This window comes from Mesocricetus auratus, unplaced genomic scaffold (assembly GCF_017639785.1).
Source record: "Mesocricetus auratus isolate SY011 unplaced genomic scaffold, BCM_Maur_2.0 Super-Scaffold_100009, whole genome shotgun sequence".
Taxonomy (NCBI): Eukaryota; Metazoa; Chordata; class Mammalia; order Rodentia; family Cricetidae; genus Mesocricetus; species Mesocricetus auratus.
In genome coordinates, this window is record NW_024429193.1 from 48988792 (window position 1) to 49008396 (window position 19605).

The 19605-nt window shown below is 51.3% G+C and overlaps 1 protein-coding gene and 1 long non-coding RNA gene across 4 annotated transcripts in view; one reads left to right on the forward strand and one right to left on the reverse strand.

The window, feature by feature from the left end:
• The first annotated feature begins 229 nt into the window (after positions 1-229).
• Positions 230-19174, forward strand: Csf1 (colony stimulating factor 1). Of its 3 annotated transcripts, none has more exons than XM_005076611.4 (9): positions 230-1022; positions 4249-4371; positions 5426-5488; positions 6799-6969; positions 9925-10072; positions 12086-12216; positions 13241-13293; positions 13599-13657; positions 17147-19174. In XM_005076611.4, the coding sequence occupies exons 1-8, from the start codon at positions 984-986 to the stop codon at positions 13642-13644; spliced, it is 774 nt and encodes a 257-aa protein (XP_005076668.1). In that variant the 5' UTR covers positions 230-983; the 3' UTR covers positions 13645-13657; positions 17147-19174. The 3 variants fall into 3 exon arrangements, with proteins under 3 accessions (XP_005076668.1, XP_040608001.1, XP_005076665.1); XM_040752067.1 differs by lacking the exon at positions 17147-19174 and adding an exon at positions 14493-16465 and having other exon boundaries at positions 240-1022; positions 11204-12216; XM_005076608.4 differs by having other exon boundaries at positions 242-1022; positions 11204-12216.
• LOC110342136 overlaps positions 4325-19605 on the reverse strand; it is a 59311-nt gene continuing 44030 nt past the window's right edge. Inside the window, exons 3-4 of the long non-coding RNA XR_005879357.1 lie at positions 5395-5556; positions 4325-4408 (exon numbers count right to left, since the gene is read on the reverse strand). This is a non-coding gene — a long non-coding RNA (uncharacterized LOC110342136). The remainder of the gene's footprint in view (positions 4409-5394; positions 5557-19605) is intronic.

Sequence of the window (19605 nt, forward strand, 5' to 3'; positions counted from 1 at the left end):
CTGTGTTTGGCAGCCCAGGAGCAGGGGACCAGCCAGCCTTTGCATCATTCATGGGTTAAGCACCTGAAGCACCTCCTGGCACAGAGTACAGAACCACTCAACCAGCTGTCACGGGAATAGGCCCCTCCTCTCCTGGCCAGGTAGCTGGATTGCCAGGCTGTACCCTGCTTTCCACTTCTCCCCACAAGCAGAGGACAGGAAGTTCAGCAGATTCCTTGGAGGATGCTTTGGAAGGAGCAAGCCAACCTGAAAACCTGCTGCCTTGGGCTCCATGAGCATGTTGAATGGAGCTGCAGCAGAGAGACCCCAGACTTCCATGGTTGGTCCATCCCCATTCAGGCCCTTCTCGATGCATCCTGTCCATTTCCTGCTCAGATCTGAGGATTTTCGGACCTGGGGGAAAGTCCCTAGGGACCAGCATTAGGAAGAAGGCAATCACACGAGATTGACGGGAGTGGAGAGCACAGAAGGAAAGGCTGTGTCTTGTCCAGAGCTCGAGAAGGGAGGGGGAGGGCGGTGGAGCCCTGGTTACTTTGCTGAAGGCTGCGGAGCTAGCACAGCCATAAGGCAACTGGGAAGAGAGAGAGCTAGCTAGCGGGGACGACCAGGCGGCCCGCTTGGGGGAAGGGAGGCGGCGGCTCAGTGGGCCTCCGGGGTGTATGTGTCAGTGCCTGTGAGTGTGAGCGTGTGTGTTTGTGTGTTTGTGTGTGTGTGTGGGTCTGGCGGAGGGCCAGGGTGATTTCCCATAAACCACATGCCCCGCCAGCCCGCCCGCTTAAAAGGCTGTGCCGAGGGCTGGCCAGCGAAGCTCGGCCAGAGGAAAGTGAAAGTTTGCCTCAGTGCTCTCCTTGTCTCTGCGGCTTTCTGCATCCCGGGACAGCAGCGTGGCCCTCGGCCGGGGCGCAAGCTCTCCAACCAGCAGCGAGCGAGGGAGCCAGCGAACTAGAGCGGCCAACACGCCGGGCCGGGACCCAGCTGCCCGTATGACCGCGCGGGGCGCCGCGGGGCGCTGCCCTTCATCGGTAAGTTGCAACCACGGCGCGGGGCCCGGGCCGGGCTAGGGCGGGAGCTCTGCAGCAGCAGGCAGTTCGGCGCGGCCCCTCGAGCGGGGACAGCCCCTTCACGCCAGCAGCTCAGGCGTCCCTCGGCCCTGGGCTCCGACTTCCTAACCGCTTCTGCGCTAGGGCTGAGGCCCGCTGTAGTTCAGCAGTTGCTCTTGGGGCTACAGCTCTTTGCCGGGTAAGAGAAAGGCTGCTCACCCCATTGAACGGAGAAGAAAATTAAGCCACCCACAGGCAGGAGAGAGAGATTGGCAGCAATTGGCACAGTCCCAGTGTCTGCCAGGGTGATCAACCAGTCTCCAGGTCCCGAGTGACAGACCAGAGTGTGGCATCGACCCCAGTGGGCATCTTCCTTTGGCTGTTGCACATGTTTCTAGGCCTTTATTGGGAGTGGGCCTTCTGCGAAGGGAAAATTTAGGGTCACTCAACTTTAGAATGCCAGGACCTGTGCAAAGCAACCTGTTATCAGAAGAAAGAAAATGGTCATGCTGTTACTTGCTGCAGCCTATGGGCAGGAGCTGTTAGGGACTTGGATGGCTGTTTGAGGGGAATGGGACCCCAGGGACGGCCTGAAGCTAACCCAGAAGAATTTAATTCAACGAGATGGGGCTATTCTGACTGAGGAGAGTGGAATGAGAGTTCACAGATGCAGTGGTGGGCTGCTAGACCTTTCCCCGTAAGTGGCAGTAGATGATGCCCTGGCTCCCAGAGAACAGCAAGTGGGTTTGCTTCCGAGAAGAATGACAGGGAAGCCTAGAGGGCAAGAGCAGAACATTTGATGGGCAGGAGTGGGTTGCAGGTGTTTGTGAGATAAAAGTAGGTCCACTGGGAGGGAGGGCCCAGCTGAGAGGCAGGAGATGGGGTTTGGAGGGGAAGGAAAGATTATAACACAAACAAGTAAAAAGAAGGGCTAATGAGAAGGGAAACAAGGGAAAGAAGGCCAGAATTACACAAGATCAGCCAGAGGGCCCAGTCATGCCAGGTCTCTGCAGAGACCTTACTGATCGGGAAACGGAACGTGATGTCTTGAAGCATTCTGAGACTGCAGCAGTTTCCTTCCAGGGCTGCTCCCATAGTCAGAGGCTGAAGCAGTGGGTGGGGGGAAGAAGCAAGCCAGGAAGAGCCTGTCCAGCCAGATATAAGCTAGAGTATTAACCCTTGGGTGCCCATCCGTATCCTTGTCTATGGTAGCACTAGGGTTACAGATCTAGGAGTGGCCCCCTTTGGTCATCTTTGAAGTTAGTCTCTCATCTGGTAGCTGTGCATTATTCCTGTGCACGACTGAAATGCCACCAAAAGCCAAGTATCTCTGAGGTAATATCTTCACCTTGCTATCATCAAACATCAATGCCTTGAGGTGCCAGGATTGAGGTCTTCCTGAACATCTCCATGCCCAGGACCTTTTCTCCATACTGTATACACCATGAGCTGCCAGCCTGAGTGACAACCAGCTTAGACTAGTTACCTTCTGAGCAGTAGTTTCCTTTCCAGGTCCTAAGTGTGAGGGTCTGAAGATCTGGGATGCTGCTATTCAGGGCTAACTTTCCAGTTGCCCAACAGTGCCCAACACAGTATCATCCCTTGGCTGCTGCACCTTCTTCCACACTCTCCCTCTGAGGTCAGGACAGGGCTCTAACCAACCCCATGGTTAATGGCACCAGACAATCCTGTGCTTCTTCTCTCAAACCCCATCTCTGTCTGCCACTCTTTAAGGCCTCACTGAAATCCCTCTTCCCTCATCACTAGCCAGCCAATGCTGCCTTTTCTCCCTGGTACACACTGGCAAGGCTTTGGGCTTTTAGATGTAAACCAGTGTTGTTGTGGACTGTTTCATAGCCTCCCTGTGCTTTTTCAATGTGCTCCTATTTTCAGGATCTGTCTCATCATCTGCACTATTGGGGCAGAGCCCAGATCTAGGAAGGTGCCAGCCATCACTCCACCCTGCCAGCATTTCCCTGAATTGGGGACATCAGCTGCCAGGATGCTCAGGAGCTCCTAGGAGGCAGCTTCCCACCAGGGGAAGGAAGCCCAAGAGCCCCCCTGCCTCAGGCTGGCATCCCCTGAGATGCTCTGTTGGAGCTGTAGGGATGAAAGGATCTTGGGGAGGAGGAAGGGAGAAGGGAGAAAGGAGGAAGGAAGGACCAAGTCAAGTGTCAGGAGCCTGACCTGTTACTCTCGGGATGACTAGATGAACCACCTGATGGGTCTCAGATAGGCAAATATCAGTAGTGGAACACAGCATTGTCTTTGATTAGTCAGTTGCAATGCAAGTCTGAGGCTCCAGGAGGTCTTCTACTTGGGTTGAGTTCCCAGTGAAATGGAGCTTGATCCCACTGTTTCCCCCTGTTAAGCCAGACCTGTGGAACCAGATGGGAAGGGAGGTAGGACCCAGGATCAATGTTTCTGGCTTGCAATCTGAAAGCTAGTGTCTGATCACAAACTTGAAGCCAGCTTACAAGGAATTTGTCTCAGCATTAAAGTTGAAAGGACAGAAAAGTGTACCCGGAGGAGTTTCTTGGTCACCATAATGTATACAGATCAACATACCACTAGTATTATCATTAGAAGTTCTCTGTAGACTAGGGAGATAGCTCAGCATTTAAGAATATTTGTTGTTCTTGCAGTGGATCCAGGTTCCATTCCCAGCACCCACATGGTGGTTCACAACTATCCATTCTCCAGTTCTTGGGGATTCCAAGAGGCATGCATATGGTAGGCATATGTGCATGCAGGCAAAACATTCATAAACACAGAGCAAAACTAAATAATCCTTTTAAAAGTATTTTTTAAGTTCCGTGAGCTGGACAGTGGTGGCACACGCTTTTAATCCCAACAGAGGCAGAGGCAGATGGGTCTCTGTGAGTGAGGCCAGCCTAGTCTACAGATGAGTTCCAGGACAGCCAAAGCTACACAAAGAGACCCTGTTTCAACCCACCCCCCAAAATTCTGTGTTGTTGGTCTGGCCTGGATTAACCTGAGAAGACTTCCTGGAGAAGATGGCACTTGGTTTATTATCAAGGGAAGAGCAAGGTGGTACCTTGCCTGATGAAAAATCTAATTTGGAGAGTGCTGCATCCTGAGTTGTGAGGCATTATGGGAATGGGGCTTTGTTTTCTGTCCTTGGTGGGACATGGAGGTAGCTGGGTGAGAGGAAGCACTGGAGAGACATGACTCCCTTCTGTCATAGACATGGCTGGGCCCCCGGCTGCTGCTGGTCTGTCTCCTGGTGAGCAGGAGCATTGCCAAGGAGGTGTCGGAACACTGTAGCCACATGATTGGAAATGGACACCTGCAGGTCCTGCAGCAGCTGGTGAGTATGAGACCATTCCTTCTCCTCATCGAGGAAGCTGAGGTAACAGACAGAAGGCAGAGTCAAAGAGATTGCAGGAAATAGTGCTATCTGGATCATGGCTATCCTGATACTTCTGTCGTTGATCTTCTCAAGATGGGGACTTTAGGTTCCTCCCCAACCCTGAAGCTTTGTCTGGGTCCCCTATCACACAGTGGGAATTGATTGCCTGAATTAATGGTAGCCCAGGAATGTCCACTATGGATTCTAAAAGGCTCCTTGTCCCTGCTCTGACCCAGAGAATGCCTCCTTTGGGAAGTCAGCCTGCTGGGTCCAGATAGTTTATCCAGCTTCTGGACAGCCAGATCCCCTGACAGCCTGGCACCAGAGCCCCACCCAAATTTAATGGGAGGCTCCAGCTTAACTATTAACCTTTTACCTTCACATCCCTGACCCTTGCCCTTGAGGTTGTGGTGCCCTGCTCGTCTAGGCCATGAAGGAACCCAGATCTTATTCTAATAGGGCCAACAGAATCATCAGCAATTCTAAATGTAATCCAGCCAGTCAGGGTCCAGTTGTTGTCATGACTTCTGCCTCTCTCAGTAAAGAATTTATCAACAGTATGGGACACCAATGGGTAAGGCCCTGAACTTGGGCCCTGGAGCTGAATCTCCCAACATCCCTCCTCAACACCACTCTTCTTTATATGCAGCTTCCATGGCATGCCAAGGTACATGAGAGGCTGGCACTAGAGACCCAGACTTCCTAGAGCCTGACTAACCTCTGCTTCTTTTCATGATAGGCTGATAACCATCTCCCCAAAAAGATTACATCCTATATTTTTCTAAAGATAATTCTTCCTTATAGTAGACTGGGTGTGTGATTTCATTGATCAAAGTAGAAGTGCTTTTTATTTGTTTGTTTATTTGTTTTGTTTTAATCCCTCCTGGCATTTGGAAGACACAGCTTTCCCCTAGCTAGGACTCTGTCATTCCAACCCCCAAACCAGGGTCCCATTCTGAATTTGAGTCGACCTACAGATACCTTGTGCTCATTGATCTGTTCTGTCTCACAGATTGACAGTCAAATGGAAACCTCATGCCAGATTGACTTTGAATTTGTAGACGAGGAACAGCTGGTAAGTAGCAAGTGTTTGCAAGAGCCAGGTGCTTAGTGGATACTCACTGCATGAAGGCAGCAGAAAACCTAGAGCAGGACACGATGAGAATGAGGGACCCTCAAGTGTCAAGTAGCAGTGGGCAGGGTCCAGAGTTTAAGTCTCTGTTGTCTCCTTCCTTTGACCTAGCATGTATCAGGCACTTGCTAAACGTTAGGCACAGTCCCTGGTTAATTCTAATAGTAACACTCTGAGGTCCACAAATCTTTCTTATCACCTACAGAGAGATTAAAGAGCATAGCTAGTTAAGTGATAGAGGCAATGTTATACCATTTTTTGTTTGTTTTTTTTTTAAAGAAGATCTCATCTCTTCCATCCACTAGCCAGAGACAGGAAGGCAGTATAACCTGGCTTTATACCCCACCTAGTGCAGCTAAAACTGACTCCCTGCACCTTAGGGTGCTGTCCCTCCATCCTTCCCATCCATCCTTCAGGGGCTTTCTGGGCATTCTTCACTTTACCACCAGGGGGAGCTCTCTGAAACCCCAAAGGCTTCACTTCTTTCTCCTTACCTGTCAGGGATCCAGTGGCTCCAAGAGAAAGCCAGTCTAGTTCCAAGTCTCCAGTACCTACCCCACCATATTCTCATTTCCGTCCTCTGTTTTATTCTGCCTCCCAGCTTTTACATCAGTTCTTTGTGATGTCTGTCCTACTTTTCCATGTCCCCCACTATCCCTTGTGCCACACCCCTTCCAGTTGATCAAGAAGAACAACCAGTCTGTCCAGAATTGCTTCCATCTCTGAGCTCTCATGCACTAGACCCATGCACTTCTGTGGAAATGCCATGGCCTGCATAGTCACGGGGTTTCATTCATTCATTCTGTTACTCCTTCACTTGAACCATGACCCCTATTTACTGGATCAGGCACTAGAGAGACAGAGCTACAAGTAGCTTCTGTCTTTGAACCAACTAGTGTATCCTTGGAAAAAAATATATTCTGGAGGGTCTGAAGGCTATCTGGTGAAGGACTTCTGTGAAAGTAAGCTGACAGGAAAATAGAAGAAAAGCTGAAAAGAGAGAGGCTGAAACTCACCCTTCCCGTGTGTCCATCCTGACCAAAGCCCTCTCTAATCAGAATCATCCTTCCCTTCACTCTAGCCCAAGTCTCAGTCATGGTTGATTTAAAGAAAGAGAATAAAAGGCAAGCCAGGGGTACCACTGTCCTCACCATCAGGGTGGTGTGTCCCCTCCTCACAGGCACAGGATGGCAGGCTGCAGCCCTCCATCTGCCTAGAGTTCCCAGGCCCTAAGCTCCATTTCCTGTTTCCAGGATGATCCCGTTTGCTACCTTAAGAAGGCATTTTTCCTGGTGAAAGACATAATAGAGGACAAAATGCGCTTTAAAGGCAACACCCCCAATGCCAACGCCACCGAGCGGCTCCAGGAACTCTCTCTGAGACTGAAGAGTTGCTTCACTGATGATTACGAAGAACAGGACAAGGTAGGGTGGTTCTGGGGCTAGAGTACCAGGGAGGGGCAGAGGGAGGCTGTGGAGGTCCACCGGACCCCCATATGCTTCCTTGCCTGAGCCTCACTCCCTCACCCACCATCCATTCAGTTCTTCACTCCATCCACCTGCACCAAGCACTCATTTGACAGAAGGCACAGTGCTGGACCTGATGATAGCCTTGGAGCAAGAAATGCCTGGTCCCCACCTTACAGAGCTTATAGTCAAGTGAGGTGGGCAGTTGCTAAATGATGGCATCTGTGATAACCAGAAGGACTGTGCATCTGTTTAGCAAAACCTTATTGAGTGACCACTGAGTATCAAGTGCTGTTCTGGACAGCAGAAAATAGCTGTGGTCTAAGAAAGCAAAATCCCTGTGATCATGAAGACACAGGGGACAGGAGGGGAGGGGAAGGGTGTTAGACAATTAAAACAAGTGTGAGGATGGATGATGGTGGTACTGGAGAAGAGTAGAGCGGGATGGGGGTGGGGGGCTGAGAAGCAGCGCAATAGGGAATGCTAACATAATGAGGACACAGGGAAGTGAGAAAGGCAGGTCCTTAGTAAGAAAACTTTAATTGGAACTCCAACACAAGTAAGAGCAGTGAGAGCCATGGATGGAAGAACATTACAGACTGAGGAGCCAAATGCTCAAGCCCTAGGGTGACCAGAAAGGTTCGCATTCCGGGGACACAAAGGGGCTCAGCATGACCCGGGCATGGGAGGTAAAGGGGAGGGAGGAAAGTCAGGAAGCATGTCATTCAGGGTGTCCAAGATGTGGGCTTCTGTCTTAAATCGGAAAGAAGCCACCATAAACTAGTGAGTGACACAATGTCACTTATGATGTAAGAGTGCTCTGGTGATGGACTGGAGAGCAGGTTCTGGAGACAAGAATGGAAATCAGTAGGCCAGCAAGAGGTTCAGCCAAGCTAGCGATGGTGGTGTTGACTCAGAGTGGGGCAGGAAATGAAAGGTGAGTGGATGTGATCCCCCCAGGCAGATAGGGCTTGGTGCTTCCTGGGGATAGGCAAGGAGACAGTCAAGATGTGTTCATCTTGAGCCCCTAGTCAAAATAAGGACAACCACAGACAGAGTAATTCAGTTTAGTGTGGGGCACATTGGACAGCTTCAGGAAGGGGTCATGACTGTGACTGCTGGAGCCACAGAACTGTACAACTGAGAAGAGGTCCAGGACCCTGAATGAAGACTAGCCTGAAGTAGGAGGGAAACAGAGAGGGCAGTGCCTCAGGTTTCCAGATGGAAGGAGCCAGCACTTCATCAAATGGGGCTGAGAAGCCAAATACGATGAGGTATGAAAAGTGTCCATTGGTCCATTTGATTTGGCAACATGGAGATTGCTGTTGGAGGCAGATCAGGAAGAAAAGAGAAGAAACAGAGACCACATGATGGAAGAATTTGCCCCAAAAGGGAACAGAAAATCAGGTTATCTGGACTGGCTGTTTGGTTGAGGAAAGGATGGTTCTTTACTACGTAGTGGTAAATCTATTCTTTCCCAAAAGTAAAGTGCCAGCGAATCACCTAGAGAACTTGTTTCAAATGCAGAGTCCCAGCATATACCCTTAAGAGACTCTGCTTCCCTGGGCCCACCAGCCTATGAACCTGCATTTTGAGAAGCTGCCCCACCATTGTTTGAGATAGAAGGTTCTCAGACTCCCTTGGGTCAGTGACTGTTCACCCAGTGCATGCTGAGGGGTGACTCAGGGAGAAGGCAGAGTGTAAACACAAGGAGCATAATCCAGCCTCGCTGCTCAGAAAAGATTCCCCACTCCTGCCGGGCATCTCCATTTTGAGAAAGCTTGGATGTCAGGGTTCCAGGTGAGGATTCCTGCTTCTTTTACAGAACATAAGATCAGGTTTGAGGCAAAGAGCTTTAAAAAGACACATGTCAGACAGAGCCAGCTGGCCTGCCTTAGCAGCTACTGGGAGAGGCTTGGGTATTGTTGTCCTGGCATTACAGACAAGACGATGAACCCAAAGAAGGCAGTTCCTAGCTGCTGAGTGATGAAGCTGAGCCCAGGTCTTTTCATTCATTTGTCTATTAACTGTTTATTACAAGCCAGCTATGGGCAGGCTGGGAAGGCACAGTGATCTAATCAAGGACTTTGTAGTAGCCGTGGAAAACCTATTGTTCTTCCCTGAATAGCTTGTAAATTTTATGGGAAAACTTGGCCTTCTGGAAATAGGTTGTAGATTACACTGCACTCACATATAGCACAGCTTGCTGTGAAAGGTGAAGTGAGCCCAGCAGAACCCTGAGGCACTGCAGTATTTAGAAGGGACAGTCTGGCTCAGCAGGCAGACCAAGGCATCCTTGGCACTTCCTCCAAAACATGGCATCAGCCAAGGTGCTCATCTCCTCTGGCCTCTCCAGGTCTGTTCTCTATACCATGCCAAGATGATTTTTCTAAAATTCAAGTCTTTTACCACAGTCCACCTCCTGAGCAGTTTTTCAGTTCCCTATTGGCTCTATGGATAAAATTACAAGTTTTTGGCAGGGTCAACAAGTCCCTGGCCTTGGCAGTACTCTCTGCGGCTGTATCTCTTGCCAATTTCCTCCTAGATGGCAGTACTGAAGCACCCCAGCCTTCTTTCAATCTTTTGGTATTTCCTGCTTTCTGCCTCAGGACCCTTGCACCTTCTATCCTCCATAACCCCACCTCCTCTTCTTCCCTCGCTCATCTTTTAGCTGTCCCTTTGGTAACCTCCCTAGGCCCTCATTTAGCTCTCTTCTGTTATAGACCTTCAGGTGGTTCAGGACACTCTCTCGTAGCGATGTGTTCAGTGCTAGTGTCTGCGGACTAAGGAACCACTTCTCTTTTGTGCATTCTATGATGCCCATGGAAGAAAGCACACGAGAATTGGACAGAGGCAATAGTGACAGGAGGCCCATGTCTGTGATTACTAAAAGAGGCTTTGCTCTTCTTCCAGGCCTGTGTGCGAACTTTCAATGAGACTCCCCTCAAGCTTCTGGAGAAAATCAAGAATGTCTTTAATGAAACAAAACATCTCCTTGAAAAGGACTGGAATATTTTTAGCAAGAACTGCAACAAAAGCTTTGCTAAGTGCTCCAGTCAAGGTGAGTATAGAAGCTACAGGGAGGGTATGTGGATGGTGAGATAAAGGGCTAGGGAAATCCCAAAGGCAGCCTGGCTGCTGAGTGTGTTTCTGTGTTTTATGTACTCATGTGGCTTCATGTACCTCAGGGTCCTGGGCACATGTCTTTGCTGACATGTGTGTGCATGTGTACTGACTTGTGCCTGCATGTACTGTCTCACTGCCTTACTTGATGTGGCAGCAGCAAGAAGGCTCATGCTGGTGGCTGTTATGGTAGTGAGAGGGAAAGGGGACCTTTCTCAAAGAGCCATGTAGGCATGGTGGCTTCCCCCCTTGGCTCTGCAGACTGGCTGAATAAATGGGGATTCCGTGGACAGAGCAGGTGCTCCATCTGCAGTCAGGGTCCTTGCTCCAGGAGCCCTGCTGCAAAACACCAGGATACCCTGGCTCCAGAAGTCCCCAGGATGCCTTGGATGTCCCCTCAAGGGACAAGGCTGAATCTGAAGTGTGGACATCATTCAAACTCTCTCTACCTGTGCACTCTGCGTGTCCTCATCTCTGCGTCCTGTGCCACATGTATCCTACATTCAGCCTCACTCCCCAAAGCAGGGGCTGAGGTCCTACAATGGGACAATACTCAAGTCCAGTCTTAGTGCTTCAATCCCAAAATCCCAATCGTTGGCTGCTTCCCAGCCCCAGCCTTCTCCTGCCTGTAGCTGTGGCTGTGGTGGTTTGGCTCCTGACTGTGCATGAAACCAGTGTCTTGGGGGCTTCCAAATGTCTTGTGTTAATCCAGGAGCTATTGCTCAGTCTCCTGGCCTGGCTGCTGCTTACCCCTGGCTTGACATCCAGTCAGCTAGAACCCCAGTAAACTGTCCTGTGGTCTTCCTCAAGCCCTCCTCTGTTTGTCTATACCTTGCTTTGGTTCCTTGTCCACAGTACCCTGCCCCCTCTTGCCTGAGTTCTGTGTCGTGTTCATTTATTGCTGTCCTGCCCTTTCCCCAGCCCCAGGGCTGGGGTAAAAGAGGGTCCCCCCCTTCCCATGACCCAGGGCCTTACCCCCCCCTCTTCCCCTCTGGGGAAGCTGTGCTAGAGGCTGGTGACTCTATCTCCTCCCCATCTTTCTCTCTCCCCTTCTCTGTGGTTCTTTCAGGTGTGGTGACCAAGCCTGATTGCAACTGCCTGTACCCTAAAGCCGCCCCTAGCAGTGACCTGGCCTCTACCTCCCCTCACCAGCCCCCTGCCCCCTCCATGGCCCCTCTGGCTGGCTTGGCTTGGGATGATTCTCAGAGGACAGAGGGCAACTCCCTCTTGCCCAGTGAGCAGCCCCTTCGCACAGAGGACCCAGGCAATGCCAAGCAGCGACCACCCAGAAGCACCTGCCAGAGCCTCGAGTCACCAGAGACCCCAAACCATGAGGGCAGACTCACTGAGGGTTCAGAGCCTCCTCCTGCAGAGGCCCCTACCGCTGATGTGGAAGACATCCATGAATCTTCACTGGGCACTAACTGGGTCCTAGAAGAAGCTTCTGGAGAGGCTAGTGAGGGTTTTTTGACTCAGGAAGCAAAGCTTTCCTCCTCCAAGCCTGTAGGGGACAGCATCCAGGCAGAGACTGGCAGATCCAGTGACTTCTCAGCATCTTCTCCACTCCAAAAATCAACAGAAGACCAACAGTCAGCAGAAACAGGCACCCTATTGCCAGAGATGAACCCTATGCGACCCACTGGCCAGATACAGAATCACACTCCTGAGAAGACAGATGGTTCATCTACACTGCCTGGAGACCACCAGGATCCAGGCTCTCCCCACATTTCGACACTGGGCCCCCAAGGCCTCAGCAATCCAGCCACCCCCTTTGCTCAGTCACTGCTTCCGAGAAGCCACTCTTGGGGCATTGTGCTGCCCCTTGGGGAGTTTGAGGGCAAGAGAAGTACCAGGGATCGAAGGAGCCCCGCAGAGCTGAAAGGAGGACCAGCAAGTGAGGGGGCAGCCAGGCCTGTGGCCCATTTTAACTCCATTCCTTTGACTGACACAGGCAATAAGGAGCACAATGGGGCATCCTCTGACCCCCAGATCTCTGAGTTTGTCTTTCACCTGCTGGTGCCGGGCATCATCCTGGTCTTGCTGGCTGTTGGGGGCCTCCTGTTCTACAGGTGGAAGCGGAGGGTAAGGAGACCCCCAGGAGAGGGGGACATCTTATGGGGAAGGTTAGAGGACAACTAGGTTACAACAGGCTCTACAGTTGCTGAGAGGTGGGGGTGAAAACTCAAAGGGTAGAAGGTGGTGATGGAGAATTGCTTCAAGAATCAGAAGGTGTCGGGTGTGGTGATGGCATGTGCCTGTAACCCCAGCAATGCAAATGCAAATGCAAATGAAGCAGAGGCAGAGGCAGAGAGGCAGAGAGGCAGAGAGGCAGAGAGGCAGAGAGGCAGAGAGGCAGAGAGGCAGAGGCAGAGGCAGAGAGGCAGAGAGGCAGAGAGGCAGAGAGGCAGAGAGGCAGAGAGGCAGAGAGGCAGAGGCAGAGGCAGAGAGGCAGAGAGGCAGAGAGGCAGAGGCAGAGAGGCAGAGAGGCAGAGAGGCAGAGAGGCAGAGGCAGAGAGGCAGAGAGGCAGAGAGGCAGAGAGGCAGAGGCAGAGAGGCAGAGGCAGAGAGGCAGAGAGGCAGAGAGGCAGAGGCAGAGAGGCAGAGAGGCAGAGGCAGAGAGGCAGAGAGGCAGAGAGGCAGAGAGGCAGAGAGGCAGAGGCAGAGAGGCAGAGAGGCAGAGAGGCAGAGAGGCAGAGAGGCAGAGGCAGAGGCAGAGAGGCAGAGAGGCAGAGGCAGGCACATCCTTGTGAGTTTAAGGCCAGCCTGATCTACATAGGGAGTTCTAGTTCAACCAGAGCTATATATAGAGATCCTGCCTCAATAAACAAATAAACAAGCAAATAAATAAAGTAATAAATAAATTAATTAAATCAAGAGGTCTCCAGCCTCAAGATCATTGAGAAGGGATGAGAACAAAAAGATGTGGAAAAGGGAATTCTTGACCAACCAGGTGGGAAAGGAAGGAAGAGGAGGGACATAGTGGTGTTCTGCATGGAAGGGACAGGAGTCTCCCTCAGCTGTGCATGCTTTGGGGTAGTTAAAGGAATTCTTGTGACTCTCTCAGGAATGCCAACACCTCATTGAGACAACTCTTTCTTGTCCCCAGAGCCATCGAGAGCCTCAGACATTGGATTCTTTTGTGGGGCAACCAGAAGGCAGGTGCGAAGTTGCAGTGGGGTGTGGAAGGCACTGATGTCTGTCTTGGGGCCTGTCTCCCCTCTAGATTGGAAGCGGGTTTCTTCCCTTTCCCTAAGGAACTAGAGCAGCACAGCAGGGTGGGTACAAAGAAGGAAGGGCCTCTCTTTCCACGACAGCTGGGCTTTCCCTGATGTCTTCCTAGACTTGGGCAGTTCTGGGGCTTCTAAACCTCAGAGATGGAGCCCATGCGCAGGGTCTGGGGTAAGGACACCCTCAGTCCCATGCTCCTGCCAAAGTCTAACATCAGCCCTGTGTTCTGCCTGCAGCCCCCTGACCCACGGTGAGGACAGACAGGTGGAACTGCCAGTATAGAAAGGGGTCCAAGGTAAGGCTCTGATTCTGTTTTCTCTCGAGCTCCTAAGAAGAACTGTCTCCAGTCACCTCCCCTGTTGCAGAAGCCATCAACTCCCAGGAGGCCACACCTTTGACTGCCTCCCCTCATCCCACTCCCATTTTCACTCATCCATCAACAGGCCTAGCTAGGCCTCTCCTTCCAGGCCTTAGGTCTCCCCTTGCTCCTGCACCCCTCTCCCACGGAGACTAGTTCCTGCTACCTCTGCTTTATGTTTCTATTCTTGCTGTTGACATAGTCAATCCCAAAGCAACCACATTCCTCCTCCTCTAATGAGGCTTTTACAAGGTCTTTACCACCATAGGGAATTTTCATTAGCCGGCTGGCATGGCCGCCAGCCCCTTCAAACACACGCACTCCCAGCTCAGTGCTGAGCCTGAGCTTCTCAGCCTCCACCTCTTGCCAGACTGTGCCTCCTCTGGTCCTGCTCCCCAGCCAAGGTTGTTGCTGCCTCGCTGTTTTAGAATCATGGTGCCATAGAGATCTAGTCTAGGGAGAGCTGTCAAGAGACCATTTGTCCCAATGTCCCAGCCTAAAAGGGCCCACTCTGCATCCCAAGAGGGAGTCAGCCAGCTTCGTGTCACACATTCCCAGTTCCAGGCAAGTTCCCTGCATGCTAGTCTCTTCCACCTGCACACAACACGGCAACTCCTTCCTTATGCAGGCAAAGCTGGCCTCCCTTCTCTCCTTCCCTGACTAGTCCTCTCATCTTCTGATACTTAAAGCCAGCCATTCATGTCCCCTTTAAGAATTCTGTGTTAAGTGTGGCCAACCCCCTCAAACATTCCTTATATGATGTGGTTTTCAGACCCCTCAACATCCCGGATACACTCGTTTGTCAATGCCCCTCTGAAAATGTGGCGCCCAGCCCTGGACACAGTACTCCAGATGTTCTGACCAGCTCAGAGTACAGTGGGATTGTCTTCCTTGATCTGGACAGTACTTTTCTACTTGTGCAGACTAAGATCACATTAGTTTTAGCAGCTGCATCATATATTGTCATATGTTGAGCTTGTGGTCTATTAAAAACCCCAGTTCTATTTCCTGTGAGCTGCTGTCCAGCAAACACACCTTTGCCAACTTAATCTTTTTAGCCAAAGTGTAGTTTATGCTCACCTTTGTTAAAAAGTACTTGTCGCTTTCTGCTCATGCCCTGAAACTACTGAAAGTGTTTTAACTCCTAATTTGGTCATTTCATAATTCCTGGTTGCGTCCCCTGCATACTGATGAGTGTAATTTATTGTTCTTGCCCACAATGTTGATGAAGATTTGACCTATATTCTTCCTTTCCGAACCCAGCCACACCAGCCTATCAGGAAACTTTCCTTCCTGAAGTCTCCAAGTGCCTCTAGTTGTTCTTCTAAGTCATACCCCTTCTGCTCTTTTGTATATAGCTAATACTATATCAATTGCACACATTTAGATGTTGTTTTATATATTTTAAAATCATATTTTATGTGTATATGTACATTTTTGCACTACTAAGAAGATTGTAAGCCCCTAGAGGGCAGGAACCATCTTTCACTTTTTCCACACTTCATTGTCCATCCTGCATTCTAGTACAGACGGGGCCCCTCCATCCGTGTCAGAAATTCAGTAAATGCTGCCTAGCTGGTTTCAGGTCTGAATCACCAACTAACCCTGGCTGGATTTTTGTAACTGACCAGCCTTCTGGCTGACAAATTAGCCAGTTAACTAGTCAATTCATCTTGCCATCTGGTTGGCTAACTAATAATCCAACTAGCTGGTAAATGTTGACTCACTAGATCTTGATCAGTGAGCTGAGCTGGCAGAATGCGTAGTCGGTTTGCTGACTGACTGGATGGCAAACTAGTTGTGTGACCCATTCAGATCTCCAGTTTGCCACATATACGCAAACTGTCCCGTGAATCTGGACCCTTCTCCAGACAGAGGAAATCTGACAGCTGCTCAGAACCAGGGGGATTTATTTGTATAAAAGCAAGCATCAACCCATGTCTAGAACCCTGGGGTCCCACTTGGCAGTATGGTGGGCAGAGACAGGTGAAATGAAATGGCTGGCTCATTGGAATGGCTATGAGGAGGACCCAGAGCCCCTCAGAACTGAGAGTAAAGGTTGCTGGGAACTTTAGGGCTCAGTGCTGTGCCATCTTACCAAGGGCTACTAGTTTTCCTCTTCCTGCCACCTGTATGGACTTGCCCTCTGCCCTGAGCTCTCTGCACTCCAATTGTCCTTTTCCTGACTCCTAAGTCTCAGACCTGCCCGAGATTTCAAGTTTCTCACTTTGAGATTTCAAGATTTTGCTCAGTGGATTCGGATCTAAATTGGTCCCCATGCCAGGCTCCAGGAGCCTATGGGAACTGAGTGTCTGTGTCCAAATAGACCAGTACTCTGAGGAGATGAGTGGGACACTCAGAAATGAGGAGTGGGAGGCACAGAATTGCAGAAAACTCAGGCTCTTGCCCCCAGGATGCTGGGAGCTGGGTCACGGCCTGGGGCATGCTCTCTGAGGCCTTCTTCCCTAATAACCCTGGCAAAGTCTGTGGCCTGGTTGTACCAGTATGGCTCATGTCCAGTTTATAGTTCCCCCTTGTTTCCTCTCCAGCATGGGAATGGGCTGGGAGCCAGAGGCTGTAGGTCTCATCTTCCCTCCTTACCCATCATAGGCTTGACCAGTGGGGGTATGGACATTAGCGGGGAGGCACCACACAGGGTCCAAAGTCAAACTGTTGGACGGGGTCCAGGGGATTTCTGCTGTGGAACAAAGTGTTCTGAGGATGCTGGGCAAGGGGACAAAGATGGGGGTGGGGTGGGGAGAGGGCAGGGCCTTGACTCCCATGGATGATAAGAGGCAAGTCCCTCATCCCATCTGGGAGGAGGCTGGGCTACTCAGGGTGAACATGCCTGTTGACAGGGTGAGCCCTCCCTTTTCCTAGCATTGCCTCTAACCTCTGTCCCTCAAACCCAAGTTCTTTCTATTCATTTGCCTTTGCCCAAATGTCTTCTGTGCAGACCCTCTCTGAGGAATGGTGTAGATGTGGCTATGACAAATTCTTTGCAGAAATAACTCTTACTACATTGGTGTAAGTCTAGTGAGATGGCCTTACCTGAAGAGGGCCTAGCAGGAACATTCAAAAGCTTGCTCCCTGCTCCCATCTGCGTGAGCAATCAATAACCCCTTTACCTCGTGGCCTAGATGTCCTCCAGTCCCATTCTCACATTTTGTGGTTACCGGTCCCCCAGGAGGAGAGGTAGGAGGTGAGGCCAGTCTGGCCAGAGGCTTGGGTTGCTGCCAGGCAAAGCTGCCTGGTTTCTCTGTGGTGTCTGGGGTGGCCTACAAGGCCAGAGACAGGACCAGAGGAAGTCTTGCCTAAAGCCAGCCAACAGCCCACAGGAATGCCACACCTCCCCCAACCACGTCCTCAGCGACCCTCCCCACAGCCCCATTTGCTGACCGCCTTCTTCCCTTCTCTTCCCTACAGCTGGGCACACAAGACTATCTCTTTATGGATGGAGACATTATGGGAATGTCCACCACCACCCTCTCCTGCCATCTTCCTGGGAACATGGCCTGCCACTATCAGAGCTCTTGCCTTCCAAGACTGGATGAGAGCAGCCTTGATGGGGTCTTTCCATCTTAACCCTTAGACTCAATTAACTGAGAGGGCTGGAGGATGCCCTCACACTGTCACTATTTATTGTGGGCCCTGGAGGCTCCCTGCACTCGAGGAAGGCCAGCGAGCTAGCTCAGGACCCTTTCTCTCAGGAGCTGTACCCTCCTCTCATAGCCGGACCCTGGCAAGGGACCCACCTGCCAGTATGGCCCCTGGGAGACCAGGGAACAAGAAGGAGCAGAGGAGCCTGTGCCCAGAAGACCCAACTGGTGCCAAGGAACCCAACATGGACAGGCAGGGACCTGTTTCCCAAGAGGAAAGCCTGAGATTCACAGGGCGGGACAGCATCTGCCCAATTTCCCGTAAAGGCATAAAGGCACGCAGCCCAAAAGACGGGAAGAGGAGGGCTTTAGCTGCTTGTGCTGACAGCTTAAAGGGGTCTACACCCTCAACTTGCCTAAGTGTCCTCAGCTGATAGCCAGGAAGGAGGGGAGACCAGCCCTGCCTCAGGACCTGTCTGACCTGGCTCATGATGCCAAGAGGAGGACCAAGCTCTAGCCTTGTCACCTCCTGCCCACAGCCCCTGCCAGAGTTCTTTTGCCCAGCAGAGGCACCCCTCATGAAGGAAGCCATTGCACTGTGAATACTGAACCTGCCTGCTGAACAGCCTGTCCCATCCATCCCCGTGAGCGACCATCCGTCCGAATGTTCTCCCACCCCTCCAGCCTCTCCTCAGCTTCCTGAACTGAGCTGGCCTCATCTGCCGACTGAGGGAGCCCCTAAGCCCCGACGTTTCCCTGCCTCGGCCTTTGATTGCCCAGGGTAGAGCTGTGGGAGAACTGCCTGGGCTGCCAGCCAGAGCTGGTCTCTAGGCTGTGCTCCTTGCCCAGGCTTCTGCATCTTGCACTTTGACATTCCCAGGAGGGAAGTGACTAGTGGGAGGGAGAAAGGAAGGGGAGGCAGAGGCAGGAAGGCCACAGGCAGAGCTCTAAATGAAAATGGGTCTTGAAAATACGTGTGTACCCTTAAGGTTGAGGTTGAAGTCTCTACTCTAACCCATCAGTCAGCCTCCTTCCCCTATGGCCTCCAGCCTGGAGCTGAGCAGGTTGCCCTGCCATGAGCTCCTGGGACTGAGCTACATGCTCCAGCCCCACCCTCTTCTGGCCTCTTTTCTCCAGATCTGACCCAGGGAGGGTCTCCCCACCCCACGCTGCATCTCTAGCCACGCTAGGCAGGTGTAGAGAGGGATCACAGGTTGTCTACTTCTAACTCTATTCTGTTTCCCTCTGTTTCCCAGGCTAGGCCTTGGCTGTGGCTCTGAGACCCGAGCATGGGTGACAGGGCTCTCACTTGCCCCTTGGTCCCTTCATGCTGCTGTGTCCCCTTTCCTGCCCTCCCTGGCTACTGGGTCCACAATGTTTCAGGCAAGGGGGGAGGGTGGTCTGCAGGCCCCACCACCCTGTCCTGAGATAGCTGAGGGGAAGGACACTGGAGACTTTCTCGTGAGGCTTACTCAGCCTTCTAGTTACAGACTATTTTCATGCTAGAAAATACATATTTTAAAATAGAAGGAAAAACACAGAAAAAAGGCATTCTCCTACCCCTCCACCTTAAACATACATTATTAAAAACAGAAGAGTAAATCCAACCCATTGCAAGAAGCTCTTTGCGGGTGCCTGGTTACATCAGAGCAGGAGGAGCCCCAAATCCACCTTTGGAGCCTCCACTGTATAGGAACCCTTCTTTCCTGAGAAAGCCCGGGGGACACTGACTCACAAACTGTGAGACTGCATTTTTTATACTTGGAAGTGAATTATTTTATATAAGGTCATTTAAATATCTATTTAAAAAATAGGAAGCTGCTTTTATATTTAATAATAAAAGAAGTGAACAAGCTGCCGTGTGAGTCATGGGAAAGTTGCTTTGCGGTGTGGGCGGCAACAGTTGCCGGGAGGCGAGCAGCTGCTAGGTGAGCTCCACTCAGATCTTTCCACGGTGCACGGAGAAGGTTTTCTCTGGAGTTCAGTTTTGTTACTAAAACCTTCTGTATTATTGGTGTCCAAAGGCATTCATCTGCATATCTGTTTAATAGGAAAAGGGCAGGAAGCAGCCAAACCTCAGGCCTGGCCACTACCCCCAATGCCCACCCCCACACCTCAAGCCCAGCCCAGCCTGGGAAAATGACTGGTTGGGCTCTTTCCAAGGGCCCCACTGATCCCTGCGGTCCAAGGGAGAGAGAACTGGCAGGTCCTGTGGGGTGCTGAGGTATGCAGATGCTGTCTTAGGCTGGAAGATGACAAGCCTAGCAGAGAAGGAACCTGCAGTTC